The 25,970-nt window shown below is 39.7% G+C and overlaps 1 protein-coding gene across 18 annotated transcripts in view; it reads right to left on the reverse strand.

The window, feature by feature from the left end:
* Positions 1–17,751, reverse strand: part of LOC131228639 (uncharacterized) — a 62,862-nt gene extending 45,111 nt beyond the window's left edge. For 10 of the 18 annotated variants that reach the window (XR_009163039.1, XR_009163037.1, XR_009163036.1 and 7 more), the window contains exons 1-6: positions 17,520–17,751; positions 13,987–14,214; positions 13,628–13,833; positions 12,474–12,612; positions 2,929–3,080; positions 54–137 (exon numbers count right to left, since the gene is read on the reverse strand). Coding sequence is in view for 14 of the 18 variants with exons in the window: in XM_058224440.1 (XP_058080423.1) it covers positions 54–137; positions 2,929–3,080; positions 12,474–12,612; positions 13,628–13,744 (492 nt within the window). In the remaining 4 variants the exon portion in view is untranslated. Of the gene's footprint in view, positions 1–53; positions 138–2,928; positions 3,081–12,473; positions 12,613–13,627; positions 13,834–13,986; positions 14,215–15,362; positions 15,440–17,519 lie in introns of those variants that run through there. The other 8 variants (XM_058224441.1, XM_058224433.1, XM_058224438.1 and 5 more) reach the window with 7 other exon arrangements.
* Between the last annotated feature and the right edge of the window lie 8,219 nt (positions 17,752–25,970).

Here is a 25,970-nt window from a genome sequence, read left to right on the forward strand (position 1 = left end):
GCTTTTTATGAAAGAACAAGGAAAGTAGAATTATAAAGCTATCCACATCTCACCTTAAAGTGCTTAATACCTTGCTTCTTCCAATCTATTGGGGAATAGTAGCGAGAAGTATTTGTCAGATCAATGACCAAGCCAAGCTGAGCAGAGAGTCAGAAGAACCAGTCAAGGTAGCATATTAGCAAAACTGAAGATGTTCAGTATCGCAACAGGAATAAATACATATTAGGAGTATGTGATTATTTGAAATTACTCAACCATGAATCCACACAGCTCATAATAATATACGTGCTTGTGGTGCAGGATATTGCTTTATTCATCTTAGTAGAAGATGTTTCCAAATTATAAGAACATAAAAATTAAAGATTTTTGTATATGCCCCCCTTCCTTTTAGCTATATTGTAAATAACCCTTTCCCTTTCCGCATTTGTAGATAAACCCCAATTTTTTATCATACCTTTGCAAATTACGCCTATTGTTAATATAAGTGACGGAATAAGTACTTGTCTTAACAAACATTGATTAAAAGACAATTTGCCCTTTTACATAAAAGGACATGTGAACCAGAACAGAAATTCGCATTACCTTATAAAAGGGGGATTCTTGATGCACTCGGAGTACAATGCTTGAAACTTGGGCACTTAAAAGTTGTACACACAGCATGTATTAACTTAAAATAAACTGACAATAGTGTGGAACCCATTGTTGCTCTATGACAGTCCCAAAATCAGATTGGTTCAACATTCCTAACCTCTGATTTGAGGACACATGTTTGTTAAATAGGACGTTTGATATCTCATTTTTAACTGCCCAATAAATGTCACCAATCAATAGTCAGATAATCAAATAATTTTAATCTTCGATTCATGATACATCTAAATTGGAACCATAATTTGACAGTTTAGTTTGAATTAATGGTATGTCACGTATGCTATTTCATGGTAATTGAGTGCCTGTTCATACATCACACTCTGCAGGAGTATCTAATTTTATTTTATTTTCATGATCTATTTGTGTTTGCTGAATAGACGTCTATACCAAATTATACAGGAACACGAATTTTCTACAACACTTAATCTAGGGAGCCAGTGCAACAAAAAGCACTGCAAGGCCCACCATTATGTCTCTGTGACATCCACTGTCTATCAGTTGTGCCAGCACCTATTGCGAACTCAGAACGTGAACCAAAAAGTCAAGCAGATCCGAAATGCAGGTGGGCTACACACAGTGGCACCAGAACTTTTCATGTTGCCGCTTTTTCACAACATCCACACCATGAAAGTGGCAGGTCCCAGGAAGAATTCCCTTCCCTAAAATCAGGCTGATCCAATCTCTAGGGGCCACACCTGTATGTTGAGTCAAACTGCCGGTTTTCAATTGATTCCAACAGTGTGGCTCATCTGATATGCAGACCACACGAGTAGCCAAATTTTTGTACCAAGCGATCTTCATGGCGGAGCCTACCGTGTTCATGGTATGGATGTTCTCAAGAAGTGGAATGCTGGCTGGAAAGATGGTTAGGAGCCACAAAGTTGTGGTGCCGTAGGTGATCAGTTCCTTCTCTTTCAGCAAGTGTTCGTTTTGCATTCATTGCGATTAAGAATCACCTGCATGCAACGTTGTCAAAATCGTTATCGTATCGCAAATCGTACTAGGGGTTGAATCCTATCGAATCGTAAATCATAAGATTTTTTATTATTTTCTTAAAAATTGAATTTTTTTAACATAAACAAATCAGAATTTTTTTGAAACTAATCAATCTTCCTTTTGCCATCAATGTGCACTGAGTAATACCATGCCATGATAGTGTTAAAGGAATCTTGTTCCTTTTTTTAGGGTCCTTTAATAATTTATGTTCTTGTTACCTTTCTAGAATGTAGAATCGCGGTGGAAAAGCGGACTTTGATATTGTAGGGCAATGAAAAAAGATATTTTGATTTCGAAATATCTTTCCATAATACATAAGTTAGCATGATCGTATCCATCTATAATAATATTACAGCAAGTCATACATCAATTTGGTTTTCAGACCAGTTAAGATGTAAGAAATCACCCAAAAAAAAAAGAAGAAGAAGAAGAAGAAGAAGCTACATGATTCTACGTTGAAGAGAATATACATCATCTAATCTCTTACAAAGAACAAATAAAATAATGTACCTTTTCTAAACAATTCTTAAAGCTCTTACCAATTTAAAAACATAAAACAAAAGCCAAGTGAAGCCTAAAATAAATGAGAACAAGTATAATTTGAATCGTAAATCGGGATTTGAATCGTAAATCGTAGGATTCAAATTATATAATCGTAAATGTAGATCTGAATGTAGCTTGTTATTTTTTGGAGTTGTAAAGTTTTCCTTTAATTGTATTCTGTCTTGACTCCTCATCAAGATTTCCAATAATAGTATTCATCTCTCTTTTTAAAAAACTCAAAAAACCTATATCTGCCCCATAACGTTGAAAAAAAAAAAAATCTGAAAAAAAAATTTTGCATCTGCCCCATAACATAGCATTACGGAGTTGTTACGGCCGTTACAAGGGGCATAACGGGCCGTTAACGGCAGTTACTGGTCATGTTTTCCATAATGGCCGTTACGACCCCATAACATGTAACAGTTGCCGACGTTACGTTTACGTAACAACCTTTACCGAACACCATGCGTTTGATAGCTATGATCATTCGAACAAAGTTATGTTTGAGAACAATAAGCAATCAAAGCGGACCCCACATTATGAAAGGACCAATCAAACTATGCATGGATATCAAAAACATAAAGGTGCAAAATCAAAGCTCTAGGTTTCTGTTTCGGTAATTAAGAAACAAGAGAAATTACCATCCAAAGGCAGTATTTACAGTATGCACATAAATACCGAATAATCATGATGATGCAGATAACGAATATTAGAATGTCAAACATCTTATGATATACTTACTTCCCTTCTTAGCACTTTTTGTTGATGGATAGCTTGTTTTGAAGAATATCTTTTACCAGGCACAATACAGTCATTGAAAGACTCCCCGAGAGGAACCTTAGAAGGGATTATATAACCAATTGCTTGACCATGTCCAGGACAATCCAACCAACCTGCAATATATATTTTTAAAAAAAATAAAAAATTTACCTAAGGATTATAACTAAATAAAGATCATAAAACAGTCGAACCCCATCATGATGTTACTCGAAAGAATAAATAGAAGTGCTTCTAATCAGTGATTGAGAAACTATTGTCACAACAAAAATAAAAAGAGAAATAAAGAAAGAATGAAAGAGAAGGCAGAAGAACAATGGAAAGGATGGATAGGCAATAGCGATGCCCAAATGCCCACAACTTTAGAGGTGTGGCAAAAAAACCTAATCTGAAAAGAGAACCCATACAAAACACTAACAAATCTGACCCATGCTGGCTTCTCTATGCAAGAAACCATGGAATAATTATAGGAGAGAGTCGAAGATCTAATAAATCCTTGCTGCCAAAGGGAAAGCTTATCCCTTCTAAGTATTCAAATGAAAACCACGAGTTGGAAAGATAGACCTGACAAGAATACCCAGTGCTATGAGCTTCCACCATAATAGTGTCGCAAAGCTCACAAACCAGTGGCAAGGTATTTCGTAACAGTAACGGTGGTCGTAACGGCCACCACCATTACCTCTACCATACAGGTTCTAACAGCCGTTATGGCTCCCGTAACGACCGTTATGGCCTCTTTTTTATTGAGAAAAACCCAAAAAACCTATATTGGCCCCATTACGGGGCCGTTACAGGCCGTTATGAGGGTTGTAATGGCCATTCCGGGTCATTTTTTCTGTAATGGCTGTTACGGCCTTTATGACCTCATAACGTGTAATGGTTGTCACCGTTACCTTTATGTAACAGCCGTTACGGCACACCATGAGTGGAAGAAAGCATCCCATACTAAGATCTTTCAAAAGACGGAGTGGCTTAGTCAAATCCTCATAGACTTAGATAAGGTTGAGAACCCCTTCCCTTGAAATCTGAACTCCAGATTTACTCAGGATTTGAACAATAGACCTGCTACATTGTCTAGGATTTTGAGTGAATCACGCCAGATGAGCAACAACCCAGTTTGTAAATATTATTGGAACACACTTTTAGCACTACTATGCATATGAGTTTTAACCCAATCTTTCTTGTACCTATCACTTGCGAACTTGAGTTTGGTAGGATCCCCTTGTCCAATCCTTCTTTATTCAATAATAATTGTCATGATCAGGTAACATAGAGCATTGCCCAACCAACAACTGCATACAAACACCTTGAACATGCAATGGCTTCAGAACCTTTATGGTTTCCAAAGAAGTAGAGTTCAATAAACTTGTCATTGACATGTTGCGTCTAATGCAGTGTTCGAATTATCACCGATATTGCCTTTATCTCCAGCTCAGCAATACCGATAACGCTGGTAGTATCAGAAATTCCGGGTATTAGCAATTTATCGCTAATTATCGCCAACGTATCAATATTGCTAATGTAGTCGTCAATATTTTCAACTGTAAATTCTAGGCGTTGCTTGTGTTGCCAATGCATCAATATCGCCAATGTATCGCTAATATTTTCGGCTATATAAATTCTAGGTAATGCTTGTATCATAAGTGTATCGACGATATTTCAATAATATCGCCAACGTATTGCTATCATCAAAACTTTGTTTATTAGAGAAAATTTTGTTTCAACTTTTTTTTCATGGGCACATGGTTGTATGTAGCGTACAATTTGTCATTGATAATATTAATAATATCTCGATATTATCGATATCACAACATGTGCGATATTGAACCACAATCTTCTGTTTCCTTTCCAATTGTCTTCCTTTCCTTTCCAATTGTTGATGATTTCTTGGTGAAGTTTCATGTGTTGTTGATATTTTACAATATCGATGGATGTTTGGATGGAAAGTTGGATGGTTAAATAGGCTGGATGGGATGGTTGGACTGATTTCTTACAACAACACATGCTTTTAAGGCCCCATTAAATGTAAACTTGTTATGTATGCATTCTTTTTGCAAATTTTTTATTTCTAGATATGCAAATATGTACATTTTAACATCTCCTGAAGTTTCGCTGAAAATTCCACCGTTTTTCCCATGTTTCCCCACATTTCCGGTATCAGCGATATTATCGGCGATACCGATATTGTTTCTGTATCCCTGGCCAGCGAAACTTGTAACGATACCGATACTTTGAACACTGGTCTAATGTGGTCTCAAACACATTAACTTCACAAGGAAAATCCAACTGAAACCAAGTTAGGTGCCAATGAGCTGGAATCATCAGCCGAAATGCCATGAGAAAGTGATGTTGTCCCATATGGGCCACAATACTCACACGAAACTTCAAAATCCTAGGGTTTCTCTGGTGGCCCCATGAGTAGGCACCATGCAGTTAGAAGCCAAAAGGCTCTTAACTCAAGTATTTTTTGGAGTGTGGGTGATGAACTGGTGATGTACCTATTTTTTGGTTCAAACATGCAGTAGTGGTAGGAGTTCAGGACAGATGGCTCTTAAGATTTCTTGCAATGATTAAAGTTTAATAGGACTATTACTAGGCTTGACTTTTAGGTGTTCTAGTCAAGCAGACATCTTAGGCTCAGTTCTCAGGAAGTTCCATGTTCTAATGAGTGAAGTAGAATCTACATAGACTACAATGACAGTTTTTAAGGAAGGGAAACTGATAGATTAAATTAGAAGCCTATGTCAATTACTTATTGGCAACTTGAAGGTACCCACTTGTGCTCCTAGTGGCTCAAGATCGTAGTTTCCTTTTCTTCTTTTTACCCAATGCTGTAAGGAGCCATAGAAGGCAGGGTTGAATAAGCCAGATTTATAAATTATTTAAGAAGAACAAGAAGAAGAAGGAGAAGAAGGAGAAGAAGAGAGAGAGAGAGAGAAGAAAAACTTGCTTTCGCAAATTGAGAACCCTATGTTGAACCATACAAAACCCAAGTCATAGTTCTTGTATAGGGTTTGGCATAGCCTATTCTCTCTTGTTTCCCATATTTTCTTTTTAAGGCTTCTCTTCCATAAACCCTACTACATTGGAGGGAAAAAACGAAAAGATAAAAAAATCTACAAACTCTCCATATATCAATCCAAACAAAACACGCCTACATGACTCTCATTTCCCCGTGTGACTATCCCTAGTGTTGTCACATGTCGGTGTCAGTGTCTAAGGAATTCCATGGAAAAGGTTTGAAAGTGCTAAATAGATGAACAACATCAATTGGATGGCTGTATATTCTCAGCCAATGTTTTAAGATCTAGACAGGAACTTGACCTGTTTCTGTAGGCAGTTCAGTCCTGACTCCTAAGTGGTTCAGCTGCCAGGCCAAGCGGTCCAACCAATGACAATTAAGTGGAAAGAAATAAAAGGAATGATAATAAAAGGAATTCTATAGAAAGGAATATATGTAGCAAACCCAGCCTATGCATTTTCATTTTACCCATTAACAGGAAAGGTTAAAAAAAGTGAAACCATCGAGTCCAACCAGAACAAAAACCTAACCCAAACAGCTAGACTGGTCAACCAAACACCTAACCCAAAAAGCTAGACTGGTCAACCCAAACAGTTGGAATCAAATACTGCGCAAAATGGGTTTACGGTGACCCAACCCATTTGGGTGCCCAGTCCCTGTCCGACTGTCTGACCCATCCGGGTTTAAAAAATTGGGATCAACAATTACTCCAACATCTTTTACATATAACACCATTTATAAACCAAAGTGGTCTTTCTTGAATAATTTTTTGCAAAAAGTTATGAGGACATACAAAAACAACACTTCAGAGAAATTGCCCTTGGAGACGGATGAACCAGCCAGCTCCCCAATGTGTGAAACAACCATTTGCCCATAATTAGTGTTCAAAGTATCATTATCATTAATCATTAGTCATTACATGCATCAATTAAATGGGATATGGAAAGATGTATCGACTTAGTCGATTATACCACAGATACTAGGAAATGTATCATTATCATAGGGAAACACTGGGAAAATAGTGAATTTTCAGTGAAACTTGAGGAGATATTAAAAGACACATGTTTGAACACTTAGGACTTAAAATATTGCAATAAACAACTATACAAAACAGGTTTCCATTTTATAGGAGCCTAAACCATGTGATGTCTAACAAAAGCAGTGCAATTATATGCAAAACGAGTTGATATCGTTCAAATATCATAAAAAGCTAGTAATAGTAATACAAGGGCATTTTCACACCGGGCTCGAGTGGGGTAGCCCATAGGATGCGGGGACACACTCAGGGTGGGTGACCCATATGATTTGAGGCCCACGGGGGAGGTCTCATGTTTGAGACTCCACACCAGGGGTGAATAATGCAGTGGCATTTCACACCGGGCTCGAGTGGGGTAGCCCGTGGGATGCAGGGGCACACCCGGGGTGGGCGGCCCATGTGATTTGGGGCCCATGAGCCCACAAGGGGGGTTCGACTGAGGTCCTAACCCATGAGATGTGGGGCCTGGGCTATAAGATAAAGGGATTAATTCGTCATACTCTAACAGTTCGAGCTTTTAGAGCAAGTGGTTAATTGTCCTGCATCAAATTGGTATCAGAGCGGGAGGTCTCGTGTTCGAGACTCCTCACCGGAGGTGATTAATGCAAGGGCATTTTCACACCGGGCTCGAGTGAGGTAGGCCGTGAGATGCGGGGACACACTCGGGGTGGGTGGCCCATATGATTTGGGGCCCACGAGGGGGTTTCGGCCGAGGTCCTAACTCATGAGATGTGGGGCCTGGGCTATAAGATAAAGGGATTAATTCACCATACTCTAACTCATGTGATTTGGGGCCCACGAGGGAGGTCTCGTGTTCGAGACTCCTCGCCGAGGGTGATTAATGCAGGGGCATTTTCACACCGGGCTCGAGTGAGGTAGCCCGTGAGATGCGGGGACACACTCGGGGTAGGTGGCCCATATGATTTGGGGCTCATGAGTTCACGAGGGGGGTTCGGCCGAGGTCCTAACCCATGAGATGTGGGGCTTGGGCTATGAGATAAAGGGATTAATTCGCCATACTCTAACTCATGTGATTTGGGGTCCACGGGGGAGGTCTCGTGTTCGAGACTCCTCACCGAAGGTGATTAATGCAAGGGCATTTCACACCGGGCTCGAGTGGGGTAGCCCGTGGGATGCAGGAACACACTCGGGGTGGGCGGCCCATGTGATTTGGGGCCCACAAGCCCACGAGGGGGGTTCGGCGGAGGTCTTAACCCATGAGATGTGGGGCCTGGGCTATGAGATAAAGGGATTAATTCGCCATACTCTAACAATTCGAGCTTTTAAAGCAAGCGGTTAATTGTCATGCATCAAATATATTGTGTAATAAAATGATTTCATATGATTCAAATATCATACAACGCACTTACAATCCAATGCTAACATTTACAAATAGATTGCATTTTGCTCTCATCTTTTTCTCACCATGGAGTTTCAGCCCGTTTCTGCTCGTAAGTTACAGTTTCTCCCCCAAATCCAATATTTGATTTCAAACAACTCACAAGTTGTCAAAATAACCTAGGAACAAATCCCCAAAAACCTTTTTATAAAAAAAAAAAAAAAAAAATTCATTTTTCTTATTTGTTTTCCTAATTCTCTTGAATTTTGTGGTATTTACACGTGTTGATATAGACATTATCCTCGATACAGTGTATTTATAGGGACAAGCAGTGGCCATATCTCACGATATTTTCTGTATTGCAAGGTTCTGCAACTGTGCAACATTATCAATGTATCGACCAATGCGGTGTAAGGTTTACATATTACACACTATATCTGTATCATTGACCTGCAACAAAGAATATATGAGCCGATAATATCGATAATATTGGCAATACCCAAAACAGTGCCCATAATAAGAGTAAAGAACAATGAAAACAATTATCTTCAGTCAAGCTTTTACATAAACCTTGAATTTCTAGGAATACTTATGCTCTTAAACTTTTGAGTTTTCAAACATCACATAAGATCCTTAGACCAGTAATCCCACATACCACCATTACAGCACTACCCACACACTTTATGAAATGAAAAAGGTAAAAACATCAAATGCAATCATCCTATCAAGCCATAAAGAAAAATCAACTTACGACAACATATAAGGTTCTATAGACAACCCACTTTGGATAAATCTATATAAAAAAATCCAAACTCAAATTGATGAATTTTTTTAATGAAATTGGATGGTCTATAAAGATGTGTGGCCCCATGTCCATTGGATGGCCCACTGGTTTTCTGGCGTGAAAGGCTCTTCTAGGCGAGTAAAATTTACATGCCTGTCCATAGGGGTGAGTAACTTTTACTCCCCTACTGTTATGTGCCAAAAGCAATGATCTTCAAAACATGATTGCTCTCCCTCATTTTAAATCAGATTTTGATGATCATGGGAACCATTGCGTGGTACTCGAAAAGATCCACACAGTGACAGTAGTATTTCTTGGATCAAATTAATATATTGTGATTAATGGGCCCCACAAGTGAATAGTATACCCACCCACTATTGACAGACCAGGCTAGCATTGTTCAAGGGTAGTCCACGCCTCCATTTTTTGTCCAATTGGGATCATTTTGGAATCTTTTATGAAAAATTAGGAAAGATCTACGAGCCTTTGGATGGCAGTCATTGAACAAATTAGCGGATTCTTTATAGTGGATCCAACAAGAAAATATGACTTAATGGGCCCAGGTAGAGCTGGGCAGGGGGCAAGTAGACTCAGTAGATTCATTCAGACACAACTCGACTCGAACCAAGTGGGTGAATCGATTCGAACCGAGTAGACTTCACCCAATCCGAACTCAAACCGAGTCGAGTCGAGTCCGAGTCACCCAGTAACTCGACTCAACTCGATCCGAAATCCAACTCGGTACTAACTCAACTCGATCCAAAACCCGACTTGACTCGAGTTCGGGTAGTGTGTGTGTGTACCTAAATTTATGGTCATCTTTTCTACCAGAGTCGCAACTGATTCGTATGACATAATGGTGGAGTCTGTAGTTCGAGCTCTAAGGAATTAGAAGGTGAAGCTCCGCGACGTCTCAGCAATGACAAAACCACCCTTACAAAAACTTTCCTTTCCCATTGCTAATCGCAAATCAATCAAATACGCATCCAAACACGCCTCAGATTCTAATGCATTATATTTCTTTTTCTTCTTTCAGAGTCTCGTCAACCCCAATTGAGTTGGCCATCGATTTCATTCTCCACGATTTCGATATGGCAGGTGAGTAATCTCTCATCCCTTTTCCAATTTATCATGAATATATCGTATCATGGGATTAGAGATTTGGAATTGAGTTTTTTCTTGCAATTTGGGAGAGCATAAGTGGAGTTGTTAGCAACCTATGCAGATTTGGGGAACGAGAATTTCTAGTTGCGGAGGAGAGAGGGTACGAGGTTTTGTTATATAAGATGGCAGAAAGCTTCCTTTCCACTACCCGTCGCACCCGACCCGACTCAATCCCTGTGACTGGGTCCAACTCGGTCTGAGTTAGTCCAAGCTAGACCCAGACTCGAATCAAGTCAAGCATGCTGGACTCGGTACCGAGTCGGATCGAGTTCGGGTCATGTATATTTCAAAACCAGGTCAGGTTGGGCCGGCCCTAACTCAGTCCAACTCGACTCGATGCCCAGATCTAGGCCCAAGCGAGATGGGGCGTGATCACGAAATTTTAACTATAATTTGATCAATGGTCATAATTATCTTAATCTTCTTTACCATCTTAGTAGACATTAAAAGAACTTTCCATTGGTATAAATGAAGACATTTGGGCCCAGGATAGGAAGATTTGTGGTATTTGACAATTAACAATTATAGAAAAAAGTTGTGCATCTTATCTACTTCTAGAAAATTCTAGTTTAATTCTTTTTTTCCTTCATAACCTTAATTAGTGAATAAAATCATTTTCTTAATCCCCTAAACCGAAGAATAAATCCAAGGAAGCTTCTTAAAAATTGCCTAAACCAAGGAAACTCCAAAAATACCCCAATTGGGCAACTTCTAGGAAATTTCCCAAGATTCCTTTCTAACTGCCTATTCTTATCCAAAAGTGCCAATAACAATCTTGCCCTTGCATCTAATGGACGAGAATAAGCCACCCAACTTTATATATGCCCTTTTCAATGCCAGTAATGTTCTTTCATTCTACAAAATTGCCATAAATGATTATCTATAAATAAAGATGATCTCCACAAGGGAAAGTGATGCAGAACAATTAACCATTTGCTCTAAAAGTTCGAACTGATAGAGCATGGTGAATTAATCCCTTTATCTTATAGCCCAAGCCCCACATCCCATCGGTTAGGACCTCGGCCGAACCCCCCTCATGGGCCCCACTTCACATGGGTTCTGCTTCACACGAGCCACCCGCCTCACACAGGTGGGGCCCGCCTCACACAGACCACCCACCCCGAGTGTGCCCCTACATCCCACAGGCCACCCCACTCGAGCCCAGTGTGAAAATGCCCTTGCATTAGAAAAGCCTTTGGATCTTCCAACTCATGTGCTGACAACCAAGCTAGAGAGAGAGAGAGAGAGAGAGAGAGAGAGAGAGAGAGAGAGTGAGAGAAGAGAGAAGAGAGAAAGAGAGTTGGAGAAAGAAAGAGCGAGGAGGAATTGAGAAGAAGAAGAAGAAGATGGTGTTTGAGTGTAGGAGATGGGGGGCTCAATAGGATTATTCCAATTTGGATCCTTTGTCTCAATAAGCCAAATATCAACGATCGAAGAAAAGTTGTTGTACAAACAAATGAGGAAGATCAAGGCCATGAAGACCTATAAGAGAGCTTAATGCTCATTTGTCCTCGTTTTCATTTTTTAATTATTGGCATAGATTGTAGTCATTCTTTCATTGAATGCATTAGAATTCTCTAGAATCTCCTTCTTCTTTCTTTTTTGGTGTGGAGACTGCAATAGCAAGCCCAAAGAGGTGCCTAACTCCTTGAGTAACTAGATCCTTGCCAAGAGCTTGGGTTAGATCAATTAAGATTGGAGTCACTTTCATAAGTAGCTCTACCTAGCTACACTCACCATTTCCATCAAGTTAGTGGTAACTCCCAATTACGATGATTTAAGCCAAACATCACCCAGCTTCAAATCATGATTGCAAGTTCTATTAGACTATCAACAATATTTTTTAAAAAAAAATTTAATTAATTAATTTGACTGAAATCTAGAGTTTCAGCCACAAGAACCAAACAAGTATAAAAGTAATGGTAAGCATTCTTTAAGTAAAAGCGTAAGTTTGTCACCAACAAAAGAGAGAGAGAGAGAGAGAGATGAAAAAATTACATGCATCTTATTCAATGATCTATTCTATTCTTAGAAATTATTCAATCGAAAAATTATCAAAAGTACTGAGAGCATTTAAGATTAGATTTATCAACTTCCATGTGACCATGAAATTCCTCTATAATATAGAGGCCATATCTACATAGTGTAAAGCCTTGACACCTACCAGGGGGCAGCTTGCTTCTGTCATAACATCTAAAATTCCTTTCTGAAATCACTGAATTAGTCTTATGTGGTTGTACATCTCTCTGAGGCCCTTCATCTGTGTGTTCTCTTTTCAATCGGCGGCGTCGTTCTTCACGTTCCTAAGGCACAAAGCATATGACATCAGCCGTGAAATGGCAAAAGAAAATGGCATCACATAAATCAATTTAGTATCTACCACATATTGCCTAGGCAACCAACCTCCCTGGAATGCCTACGCGATCTCATTCTCACCGATGAACCTAGGCAATTGCCTAATGAATGTGGGAGGGACGCACAAGCATGCAGTCATGACTATTGACCATCAACACTCCCAGGTTTCATACAAATCAAACCATCATGATACATAAACAATAAGCAATTAAGCAGGAACATTAATATCTATTTCGAGCTTGAATCACCTTCATTGAAAAAAAATGAGCCAACAATTATAGATGTTGCCGCCTTGCTCATCGGGGGAATAAAAAAAAGAACATGGATGGCTGATAATGAAAATGGCATTCCTGTAGAATTTAGATACGTCTTGAGAATAACAAAAGCATGCAATTTTAAGCAGTATGGTATTAGCATAAACTTATTATGATGGTCTCTGCTATCATCATCACCGTCACCACAACCAACATCTTAGCTAGCCTTCTCCCAGAAATTTGGGGTTGGCTTTAAATGGTAGATGGGCAAAAGTTGTATGATTGAATGCCCAGTGGACATCAACTTCTAACTAGCCATGGCAGGCCTCACATTGACAATACCCACATGCCAACACAGTCTCACCCAGTAAGAATCCCAAGCCCATTCACACGTGCACTCCAAAAAGAACTTGCATGCAAATGAGAGCCATTGATAACCAATTTCTTGATATATGGTCGAGTATGAGGCACACACAAAAACAAGAGTTCCCTGGCATCAGGAAATAAACACAAGGACCCAAGTTGGCACCAAGGGAAATTCATGGTATAGTGCACATGAGATAAATGTGCTCGTAAATTGATAAATATCTATATCTAAATGAGAAAAGAGGAAAACAAATGTATCTATTGAATAGTTTCAAAGAGCTGATATTCCATAACTGCATTTTCCAAAACAAACAGCAAATTAGGTGAAAAGAGAGTGGGGTACTCTGCGCAAGGTTTCTACTGCTGTCTCTATGTGCTCTTCCGATGTTTCTTCTTCAATATGTTCTCCAAAACTCACGTCTTCATCTTCTTCTGGCAAAGGTGAGGCGTTCAAATCCATGGAGGTTGTCACTCAACATCCACAACTCGCATTCCCCGATGTATAAATCTCTGAGTCCCTTGAAAGTTTTCTTATAACAAAAATTACAGCTGCAAAGAAAACATATTCAATACAAAAGAAAACATTAAATGCAGGAAACAACAAGGCAACAGTGCTAGCAACAGCCAAATGCAGCCAGAATGTTTCTATCAAACTTTTTCAAAAGTATATTTAAAAAAAGGCAGTAAAGTTAACAACGCTACCTATTCAGATCCAGCTACAAAACAACAAGCCCCAGCATTACATGCACAAAGCAAGAGTGGTGGAAGATTTACATACAGGACAGGGGAGTGACAACTCGCAAAATGTGAAGAAATGTAAAACCCTGCGAAGCGAGAGTGAGAACAAGATTCAGGAGCGGGAGCGGGAGCAGGAGCAGAAGCAGCAACTGAGTATAAGGTTCTTGTAACTAAAGCCCCAAGATGATCCACCTAATAAGCAACAAAATGTTTCTTGATCAGCAAAGTACTAGTGAAGTGTGGTCATTCAAGCCAAATTACATCTCTTATACTGCAAAATTTTTCTTTTCTTTTCTTTTTTCTTTTTGTTTTTAAAGGCAACAAATATACCGCAAAAATTGTTGGAACTAAGTTCGACAAAATAGAAAGGCTTTGGCAGACACATCTTGTTGGAAGAGGGGAGTGCCACAAGCTTCATCTTGTTGAGTGGGCCACGGTTCAAAAGCCAAAGGAGGCATTGTTATATGTAAAATTAGGAAGAAGTGGGATCTCCTTGGAAATGGTGGTGGAAATTCAGGGAGGAGCCGAATGCACTTTGGAGATCAATAATTGCAAGCAAAGTAAATCAGAAATGGGTTGATTCTCAAGATTGGCAAATAGAGAAAGGGTCGTCTTTCAATAAGCAAGGTACCCGCAAACAGAAACAGGCATGGTATTTCAGGTTCTGTGGGGAAAACCATGAGACCCAGTACACAACTCTAGGTGGGAGATGGCAAAAAGATCGGATTTTGGGAAAGTATAGGATGGGGGAATCTTTTTTGGACCTTTCCATAATGTACAAAGTATTCCATCGAGAAAAAGGTCAACGTTAAAGGGTCACAGTTCAGAACCTTGGTTGCAAGATCCTTCCAACTAAGTGTTGCACCCGCTCTGCACTCTCACTCCTGCTCCCATTCCCCACCTTTTTTTTCTTTGATCTACTACTCCCATTTCCTGCCTATTTATACTTGAAAAGATTTTGAAATGGACGCTTCCCCACTCACAAACCTGAATTTGTTGCCGGTTTAGTTCATGCTATGTGCAACAATTTGCAGAACATCTATTTCCAGAGGGATTTAAAGGATGGAAAAATTAAAGGTACATAGTGTTGTTCAATGGGTTAGGAGGTATCTTCATCAATGATATGCCTACAAATTTTCCAATGCCTATTTTGTTGGTGACTTGATCATTGAGGCAATTCCAAGATTGCTATAAGTGGGCTTCTTTTCCAAGAGAGGTCAACAATATTGCCTATTCGCTTGCTAAAGAGGGAGTGACGAAAGGGTCAACAAAATTGACTTGTCAATGCCTCTAGTTTGATGATAATTTGCTTCTTTTCTTGTTCAATAAAGCTCCATTACCTTTCCAAAATATGTAGGAACCATGTGGCCTCTCAGGCATGCACTGCGCACTGGTTAAACGTCTATATACCCTTCCGAAAAAAAAAAAAAAAAAAAAAATTGTTAAACATCTATATTAATTATTGTGTCTGTGGGCTATAGCATATTGTTTTGTCACTCTTTTCGCTAAAAAATATGAGTGATCAGATTTCTAAACACATAGCAAGTGTGTACATGATTTAAATAACCATGAGGCAGGCTCTACTTAGATGGTCCATAACCCAACAATCACATTGATCTAAAAATCATAACCATTATACAGTATTGCTTTTGAAGAACAAAGATGTTTGGTTATACTTAAATAAAATGAAACAAGATAACAATTGAAGTTGCTTTTGCTGATTCCTTTTTCTTCTTTTCTTTCTTTCCTTTCGCATTGGTTATGGATGAGTTAACGAGGCATTTGCAGGAAGAGATCCCATGGTGTATATTGTTTGCAGATGACATAGGTTTGATTCACAAGACAAGGGAGGGCGTAAACACAAAGCTGAATTTATGGATGGTTGCTTTGAAATCTAAAAGACTTAAAATTAGTCGAACTAAAACAAAGTATATGGAGTGCAATTTACTAACAATAGAAGTGGGAACAAGGAATTAGTTAATGTTGCTGACCAAGAAGTTACCCAAAATGGCCATTTTTGAACTCTTGTGTTGAGAATTCATGAGAGTGGAAAGATTGAGAAGCATGTTGCCCATAGAATTCAAGCAGGGTAGAAGAAACGGAGATATTCCTCTGGAGTACTATGCGATCATCTAGTACTGCTCAAAAAGGAAATTTTATTTTATAGGATAGCTATAAGGACAGCCATGCCTTATGGGGAAATGTTGGGCATAACAAACAACATGTTAAGAGGATGAGTGTAGCTGAAATGAGGATGTTGAGATGTATGAATGGCAAGACAAGGAATGATAAAATTAGAAATGAATGCAGTCGAGGAAACTTAGGAGAAGCACTGAAGCACCAATAGGTAATAAGATGAGGATAAGTAGAGGATGAGTGTAGCTGAAATGAGGATGTTGAGATGTATGAATGGCAAGACAAGGAATGATAAAATTAGAAATGAATGCAGTCGAGGAAACTTAGGAGAAGCACTGAAGCACCAATAGGTAATAAGATGAGGATAAGTAGAGGATGAGTATAGCTGAAATGAGGATGTTGAGATGGATGAGTGGCAAGACAAGGAAAGATAAAATTAGAACTGAATGCAGTCGAGGAAACTTAGGAGAAGCACTAATAGGTAATGAGATGAGGAAAAGTGCACTTAGATGGTTCAGTCATGTGCAATGGAGACCAAGAACTGCACCAGTTATAAGGGGTGAGTTGGTAAAAGCTGAAGGCTCTGAAAGAGCAAGGGGAAGGCCCAAAAGGACATAGATGGAGGTAGTAAGAAACTTGATGACCTGTGGTCTAACTGAAGCTATAGCCCTTGATAGAGTAGAATGGTGGAAAATGATTCATCTAGCCAACCCCAATTAGTGTATGATGATTTCATAGCTTAAAAAACTTTGGGTCCAAGGGGTAGGATTGTCAGGCTTGTTAATTTCCAATTTCCAATGTTAAAGTGAAGATAACAAGTTGTACTGATCGATAGATCTGGATATTCATGTAAAAGCTGGAATTATCTTAATGAGTGCAAACGTCACCTGGGTTCCAACTAATATCCAGCCATACAGATAAATGGGCACAAAAAAAAATAATAATAATAAAAAAGTCATAGAAGAGATTTACGACGAAAGAACACTGGTCAGCAACAACCAGCTGTATGGTAACTTCACCTCCAACACATTTTTACCAGCATTTTATTTCAAGGGAAAAGAATAGGAAACAGACTCTTCTCTTCTTCTTCTTCTTCTTTTTTTTCTTTTTTTTTTCTTTTTTTCTTTTTTTGAGAGGTAGAAACAGACACTTTCAAGGCATGAAAAATGAAGGATTGTAACATAATTCCGATCAGGTAGTCAGTTCTCATAACAAAAAAGATATTCCTCTTGGGATCCTTTGGCGGCATGGATTTCTGGGGATTTGAGGGGGGTAGTTTGGCAGCGTGGATTTGAGGTATTTGAACTCTAAAGGAATTAAAATCCCCCATAAGCCCCCAATTTGAAATCTTGGCTCTATACCTGTTTTGCAAAATCCAAAGGATTTTGATTACTCTCACCCCTCCCTCCAGCAACAACGTCTTACCCGGTTCCACCGGTGGACCACCCGTCCGCCGGTATCATTCATCTTCTCCAACTACCATGTCACGTCTCCGATCAGCGTAGCGTCAAAGGTACGGTCACCTTCTACTTTCTCCTCTCTTTCTTTTTCGTCGAGAACGGGGGATCGATGTTGGAACAGCGAATACAACACCTGATTTGCCCGAGTGCGTAAACAACCGAGTTTGTGGGGTCCACCGTAAATTTTTTTTTCTTTTTTTCTTTTTTTTCTGTAAAATCCACTCCAACGGACTCTGAGGGACGACCGTGATGTAGGTTTTTATCCACACCGTCGGTCAATTCTGACATATCATTTTAGGATCCAAGCCCAAAAACGAGGTAGATCCAAGTCTCAAGTGGACCACACCATAGGAAGCGGCAGTGATAGTGACGCCCACCGTTGAAAAGGTAAGTAGATGCATAACACAGATCCGAACCATTGGATCCTGCGTGGGGCTACCGTGGTTCATCTGCGGGCGCTGCTGCGGTGGATCCCTGACTGCAGGACCTACCTTTGACATACGTGCCTTATATCACGCCGTTCATCCATTTCTCCTGATCATTATCTCATTATAGGGCATGAGACATGAAAAAAACAGAAAAAAAAAAAACAAAAACAAAAATTACAGCAAATCCAAATCTCTAGCGGACCATGCCACAGTAAACTGTTGTGATTGCTATTAAAAACTTCATGGGGGATAACAAACGTTTTCAATTAAGATCATATCCGTGTAGTCCGTTCATCCATATCAATGTGCCCTTATCAACAGGCTGGATGGCAAATAAACATTCCAGCGGTCACGGGTGGTTTTTTATGGTAGGAATTCAATCACCACTGTTTCTTGTGGCGTGGTCTAAATGAGATGTGGATCTACTATTTTTTTTGGCTAACGCCCTAAAATTAGATGAATAAACGGATGGACAGCATTGATTTAAGACACATACATCAGGATGGCCCCCACAGCCAGGTATCCATCCACATCCGACCTGATCCACCGAAGCCGCCCCTTCATTGTCGCGAGTACGGATCGTCTGTTTAAAGAGAACGGGAATTTCTGAATTTTAAATGAGACATCTTCTTTCTAACATTGGTAGAGCGATTTTGTTAAGATAAAAAGAACTGCTGGTGCAATGTGTTGCAGCCACATCATCGTATATTGCATTTAATATGAACCAATTGTAATGCACTGAAAACAGGAAAAGCCTTTTGTTTTTTTTTAATGGCTAGCAAAGGATCTGGATTCTCGTTGAAATCTTTCAAGTGACCACCGTAATGATTATTCGCTACCATTATGTTGTTTATAAGGTCACCCAAACTTGAAAAAGGTAAAAACACATGTTAGCTTACTCCAGAACCTCTGCAAGCCACAAAATGCTTTTAGGGCCCGTTTAGCCGGCCGAATTGGAAGGGATTGGAAGGTATGGGAAGGGATTGGAAGTTAAATCTCAGGATTGGCTGGGCGTACCAAACAGAATGGGTGATCTAAACCCAGGATATAGCAATCCCATGGATCTTAAGACAATCCACTGACAACACCATCGTTACCTTTAAATCCTATCCAATCCACCTTAATCCGTTCAAATTTGCCTGTAACGTGTTTGGTTCGAGGGATTGGAAGGGATGGGAAGGTTTAATCCCGGACTGGCCGGGCCTGCCAAACAGACTCAATATAGCAATCCCATGGATCTTAAGAAAATCCACTGACAACACCATCATTACCTTGAAATCCATGCCATCCACCCTAATACCATTCAATCCCTTCTAATCCACCTGGCCTTAGTTGTCAACCAGTGTTGTTTCTCATGGGGTGGTCAACTTGAGATTTGGATATTCTTTTCTTCTTTTTTGCCTATTTTAGAAAATGAGTTAAAAAAGAAACATGTTGGACAATGTAAATATATAAAGTATGCATCCACTGAGACCTCATGATCATGTCCCACCTACAATGTAGGATCTGGGGTTGTAACAAAGTAGTGGTCATTTTGCAAAACTTAAATTATGTTAATATCACATAACACCAATATTGGTATCATGTGCTACTAAAAACTCTCTATGGGCCTCACCATGATGGACGAATTTAATCAATGTCGTCCATCCACTTTGCCAACTCATATTAGGCCATGAGCTAAAAAATGAGGCTACCCAAATCTCAAGAAGACTACACCACATGAATAGTAATTGAATGCTCACCATTAAAATTTATTTAAAATTTATCATGGGGCACGTGGAGGGTAGTAATTGAATTCCCACCATTAAAACATTCATGGGACCCAATGCAATGTTCAGTTGCAATACGACCAAATCCAATACTTTTGTAGCCTTTAAGAAGTTTTCAACGACGGGCATCCAATTACTATTTTTTAACAGGCATCTAATCATATTAGGCCATGAGCCAAAAAAATAAAAAATAAGGCTAACCCATATCTCAAGTAGACTACACCACGTGAAAAGTAGTAATTGAATGCTCACCATTAAAATATATCATAAGGCATGTGGAGGGTAGTAATTGAATGCCCGCCATTAAAACATTCATAAGACACAATGTAATGTTTATTTGCAATACAACCAAATCCAATAATTTTGTAGCCTTTAAGAAGATTTTAATGACGAGCATCCAATTATTATTTTTTAATGACAGGCATCCAATCATATTATGTCATAAGCCAAAAAATGAGGCGAACCCAAATATCAGGTAGACCACACCACATGAAAAGTAGTAATTGAATGCTTACCATTAAAATATGTCATAAGGCACGTGAAGGGTAGTAATTGAATGCCCACCATTAAAACACTCATAAGGCCCAATATAATGTTTAGTTGCAATGTGACCAAGTCCAATACTTTTGTAACCTTTAAGAAGTTTTTAACAACATGCATCTAATCACTATTGTTTCTGATGGTGTGCTCCAGCTCGGATTTGGATCTGCCTCAAATTTTATACTCATGCACTAAATTGATCCATAAAATTGAACGGGGGTCATGGAAAAAAACACTAACATCATGGTCGGGCCCACGAAGATTCTTCCAATGGCACACAAATACTTCATTTTATGGTACATGTGCAATCTAAGTCTCGACCGTCTCAAACACCCATACTACAAATTGGGTTGGTGGCTCGTATGGGCCCCAATGTGATGTTTATACAAAAGAAAGCTCAGCCATCTATGGAATCTGCCCTGTTCATCTATTTTGTCACATCATGGATGGATAGGGTGGATTTCACAAAACATTGCAATGGGCCCATGTAGCTTATGAATTTAGCTTATGAACAGAAGAACTACTTACGATGCAATATCATAAGCAATCAGTGTCCATATAAAATCCACTCCAAAATTGTAACGCCCTGAAAATCGAGGGGTCAAGCAAAAGCTCAACTCCCAAGTTCCAACGCATCACTTATGCAAATAGATAATGATGATTAAATGTTGTCTGTATTAATGCATTAAACATGAGTAGGATTGTACCAAATCAGCATATCATACTCCAGAGACAATTAAATTACGTAAGCGGAAGACTGTGATAAATATATAAAGCATATAAGTGATTGTAAGTCCTCAGAGTATGAATGTCACCAGGTTAAATAATTACATATATAATTTTAAAATTTACAAAATGATAAAGTGTAATGTCATCTAATCCATATTCATGTAGCCTCGGTGATGCAACTCCAGGTCTACATAAACCCGCCAGAGATTTACAGGTAGGAGAACTCTTCCTCGTCCTCATAGAAGTCAAGCTCCGCCTCGTAAGTCTCGACATCACCTGAAACTACAACAGAGTTTGGTTGGTGTTTTAAAACACCGTCCCAGAGTAGGAGCGAGTAATCAACTCACTGGAGCTATAAGGCAAAGGTTAACATGTCATCAATTCAGTCAAGCAGTAATGATAAAGCAATACAACAAGCATTCATAAGTACTCCAGTTAATGCAATGATGGGCTGCACTCCCTCGTCTACACTCCCCCTGTGATATCATCTCACAGTCGCGCATGCAACACTCCCGCTGTGCTCAACTCCAACGCCAAAGGCACATGCAATGCGGTGCATGTGCGTGATTAGCTAAGTTCTTAATTAGACATATTCATACAGTAGGTTTGGGAAGCTAAGGTATTACCATTTATATCATTTACTCAAACAATTATCCATCTAGGGTCGTCCATCCCAGTTAATCACATACGATAGGCAAGTTCGCGAGTTTACACTATAGGTCGCTATGGGAGGCTCGTCACCTCAGCGTAGGCTTAATTTACACTCGAAGTCACTATGGGAGGGCTCGTCACCTTAGCATAGGTCGACAGTTCGAATACGGTGTCCCATACACCACCATATTCGGCTCATGAGTTTGGGTTGCTCACTGGTCACTACGGGGAGGCTTATCACCCCAGCGTAAGCCAATAGCTCGACCACGGTGTTCCATACACCACCAAGCCCGGCTCATGAGTCTTAATGGATCGTGATATCAAGGTTAAACGGGTTTTTTAATGGTAAGTGGTACCTTAGATTCAAACAGTAGCGTCCATACATGGTGAACATATATTAAGCCAATCGGGTTACTTGACAAGCTCGACTGGTACGAGTGCCCATTAAATTAATCGACATGGAGCACATATGCACTCCTCGTGGCTTAACCACTATCGATAATCAGCGTACGACTCGGATTCATCGAACGTATCCGTCGTGGTGAAACTAGTTCGGCCACTGATCGTAAGCCGTTACCTATTGCTTAAACTACGTACTAGTCCCAATCATACTCAAACACAATAGGTATTCAAATGTGATAGTCCAAGCAGCATGTGACAACCAAATTAAACATAAATTTCACTTGAGCATTTCAACAAACACATAGTGCAAATGTTATTATACATAGTCATTTCATCCATAAATCACGTAGTAGTAAGTTAGGTTACATGAAGGAAACTGTAGCTATAGATAAGGTAATTGAGAGTCTTATCTCAACACTCTCATTAGATACATTTCGACAAGCATTTTCTCATTCGGGCATTTTATCAAACACTTAGACTACGCATATCAACATACATGCAATAAATTAGTTATAACATATATTATAGCAAATCCTTTCACAAGGGAATTGCCACACATACAACAATCATGTATTCCCAAACGACAATCATAGCAAGCACAAATCATAATTCCATATTTATACAAACATTTCAACAAACACATGTAATGTATTAATTTTAACATAGCTCATATATATATATATATATATATATATATATATATGTAATACGTGGAAAACATCGCATCTAAGCATATGTGATAGCAATCAAGTCAGTCATAAATTATTAACTGACATTGAAAGCCTTGAAAACCATAACATAAACGTTTATAGTCCGCACCTTTCGTCGGTAAACTCGTATCGAACTCAGTTCGAACACTACGTCTTTGTCAACGGCACAACGGCTACCTAAATCATGAAATAGGTTAGCTATTTCACCGATCCTCCTATTTGGATTCCTAAAACATATTAGGGTTAGGATTTCTTACCCAAAAATGAAGTCGAAATTGCCGATATAGCGATACAAGTATGATGATTCGGCACGAGAAGCGGTGAGATCGAATCCCGGCAATTATCTCTCACTCTCTCTCTCTCTTCTCCTCACTCTTTCCTTCTCTTTTCTCTCTTCTCTCTCCTAGGGTTTAAAATTTCGTATGGAATGAGAGAGGGGTGGGTTAAGGCCCTTATATAGGCCCACAACTGATGTCAATGACCCCAAGGCCATGGTATATTTAGGTTATAGCAAAAGAGTGACTGTTTCGGGCCAACGGAGCTCATCTGGAGGTCCATTTCCTACATACAGTTCGGTGACAGTTTCCTAGCAATGGATCTATGTCCGGTTAAGATTTCGGTCCAATCAGATTCGTGGATCGACCGCGGAGAACTAGTTTCAGTTCAATGGCTATTGTCACTCGATCAGGGCCACAAGTGCACTGACATGTGTAGGAAAATTTTTCTGATCCAAGGGTGTAGTTGGGTCAGAATCTGATGGTCTGAAACTTTAAATTTGGCCTGCAAGTGAACGACCCAATTTACTTAAGTTCGAATTCATTTTTTAAAAATATTTACGTTTCTCACACACTTCGCTCTGGGCTCAAGTTGTACATTTCTGGATACTATTGGGACTTGATTTCCAAGATAATTGTCAAGCCCAGTAAGGCGGTCATAATTGTATAGTTTCGCGTTAATCGAACTTTCGACGCAGGGTCCAAGTCCGATACGGAGTTTCAATGTACTCCCGAGAGCAACTGGGTTTTGAGATTTCTCCTAGGCTTTTAGGTAATGCAAAGTTAGCGATTCTACTGGTTTTGGGTCTTGCAGTGTCATGCCCCAAACCCGAAAATCAGATTCATAGGAATCCCGATCATCGAACCCGGTGCCGATAACCTCCGTAGTACCCCATTCTCGGCTCCCAGCGTCCATATGCCCGGTTCTGATCCTGAGATTTTTACAATGAGGATTTTTCAACATGCATTTGTCTCATAAGAAGTATAACCATAAGTATACCCAAAACGTAAAGGCAACATCATCATCACGTATCCACTAATATAATCATTTGAGTACAATACTAAAAGGGAAATACATAAGAATCAAGCTTCAGAAGAACGCTGCATACTCCAAGCTCAACACTGCTGCAACCTAACATCACCTGCATGCATCTATCGTGCATAAGCATATGGAAAGCTTAAAGGGTGGTGAAAGTGTGTGCACAAGGTAAGTGTCAAGTATTCAATACAATACCATCATTATACAATACCGAAAATACTGATAATCCATAAATTGTACAATATCGGAATAGAGCAGAAATACTGACAAGATCATGAATAATTAGAGTGAGCATAAATACTGACAATAGCAGAAATTATCAAAGTAAATAGAAATACTGACAAGATCATAAATCATACGATAACGGAGTAAGCGGAAATATGGACAAGTCCATGAGTCAATCAATATCAGAATACGCAATATAGAACAGCTATGCAAATGAGGAGTCATAAAGAGTCAAATATCAGATGTCGAGGATGCGATGCAATATGCAATTCCTGATGAGTTCACAAATAGCGTTAGCTTTATCTAGACCATATAAATGCAAAAACACAGTAACCTAAAATGTCATATACCGCGGATGTAATACAATATGCGGAGCGAATGGAATAGCCATGCTGGAGTGTGAAGTCGGGATGATAGTACATAGTATCGCAGGCTATGGGGTCCATCACAAGGGACTTCTATCCAAACTAGTCTCATACCTAAATTTGGATAGTCAGACTCGATGTGGTAAACTCCTAATCTCAAGTTAGTCGCGCGCCCCAACCAAAATCTTGGCCATTGCGAAGGTACACGTAACAAATAGTTGCGCACTACCATCCCAAGTGGATAGTGAATGAATGAATGAATGAGTATGCAACTCCTACTTAACAAGTTCACATATCAGTACGATTCCTCTCTGGGATCATCACCGGGGTTTAGAACACTCCAAATGGTACTGCCCTTCTCCCAGCGGCACAGTCCAAGTGAGCGTAAAAAACCTCACTATCCGCTCGCCAATAGTCTGTCAATACCTATCCGGCACGTCGATAGCGGACCCATTCACCAGCTGGTCAAACTCAGCCTAGCTATGTCCCCTACCCTTGGGCGGGTAAAGCCACACCCCCTCCCAACTGACAATGACATAGTGGGATACGCAACCTCCGTATTGGACACTCGGACGCTCATGTATCCACTTGATCTCGACGTTGGGGCGTCCTTTGGTACCAAGAGGGTTTAAGAATTTTCACTCAGGGTCATCTATGGTAGCCCGATGCTAGAATAAATTTTCGGTATCCCATATGACCATTCACGATATGCTTGTGGAGGCTACGACCCTGATGTTGCTAAGGCATACAATAATTATAATGCAAGATGCATGAGTCATACGAACCAGTTATGCATCAATCCTGCGCATACCGTGCGCTCATGTGAGATAACCTTCGCTTATTAGGGAGTCTCATAACAACATGTTCAACGACATATGTAATAATCAACCACATCTCATAACAAGCATGCAGATGATGCGTATGAGTATGTATCATGATGTTATACTATCATGTACTCATAATCGATATCGATAACTGACATCAACAATCGGCTCCGACAATGTGGACATTTAACCAACATTGCCCCCAAGGAATAGCTCACACAGAGCCCAAACATATAATGGGCCCATGGCCTTACACAAAGGCCTAATATACAACACAATAGGCCTTACTCAAGGGTCAATTATACATAACAGGTGGGCCTTGCTCATGGGCCTCAAATACATAACATATGGGCCCTACACATGGGTCTCGAATACATCAAATGGGTCATGCATCG

The sequence above is a fragment of the Magnolia sinica genome, chromosome 16 (genome assembly GCF_029962835.1).
Source record: "Magnolia sinica isolate HGM2019 chromosome 16, MsV1, whole genome shotgun sequence".
NCBI classification, from domain to species: Eukaryota; Viridiplantae; Streptophyta; class Magnoliopsida; order Magnoliales; family Magnoliaceae; genus Magnolia; species Magnolia sinica.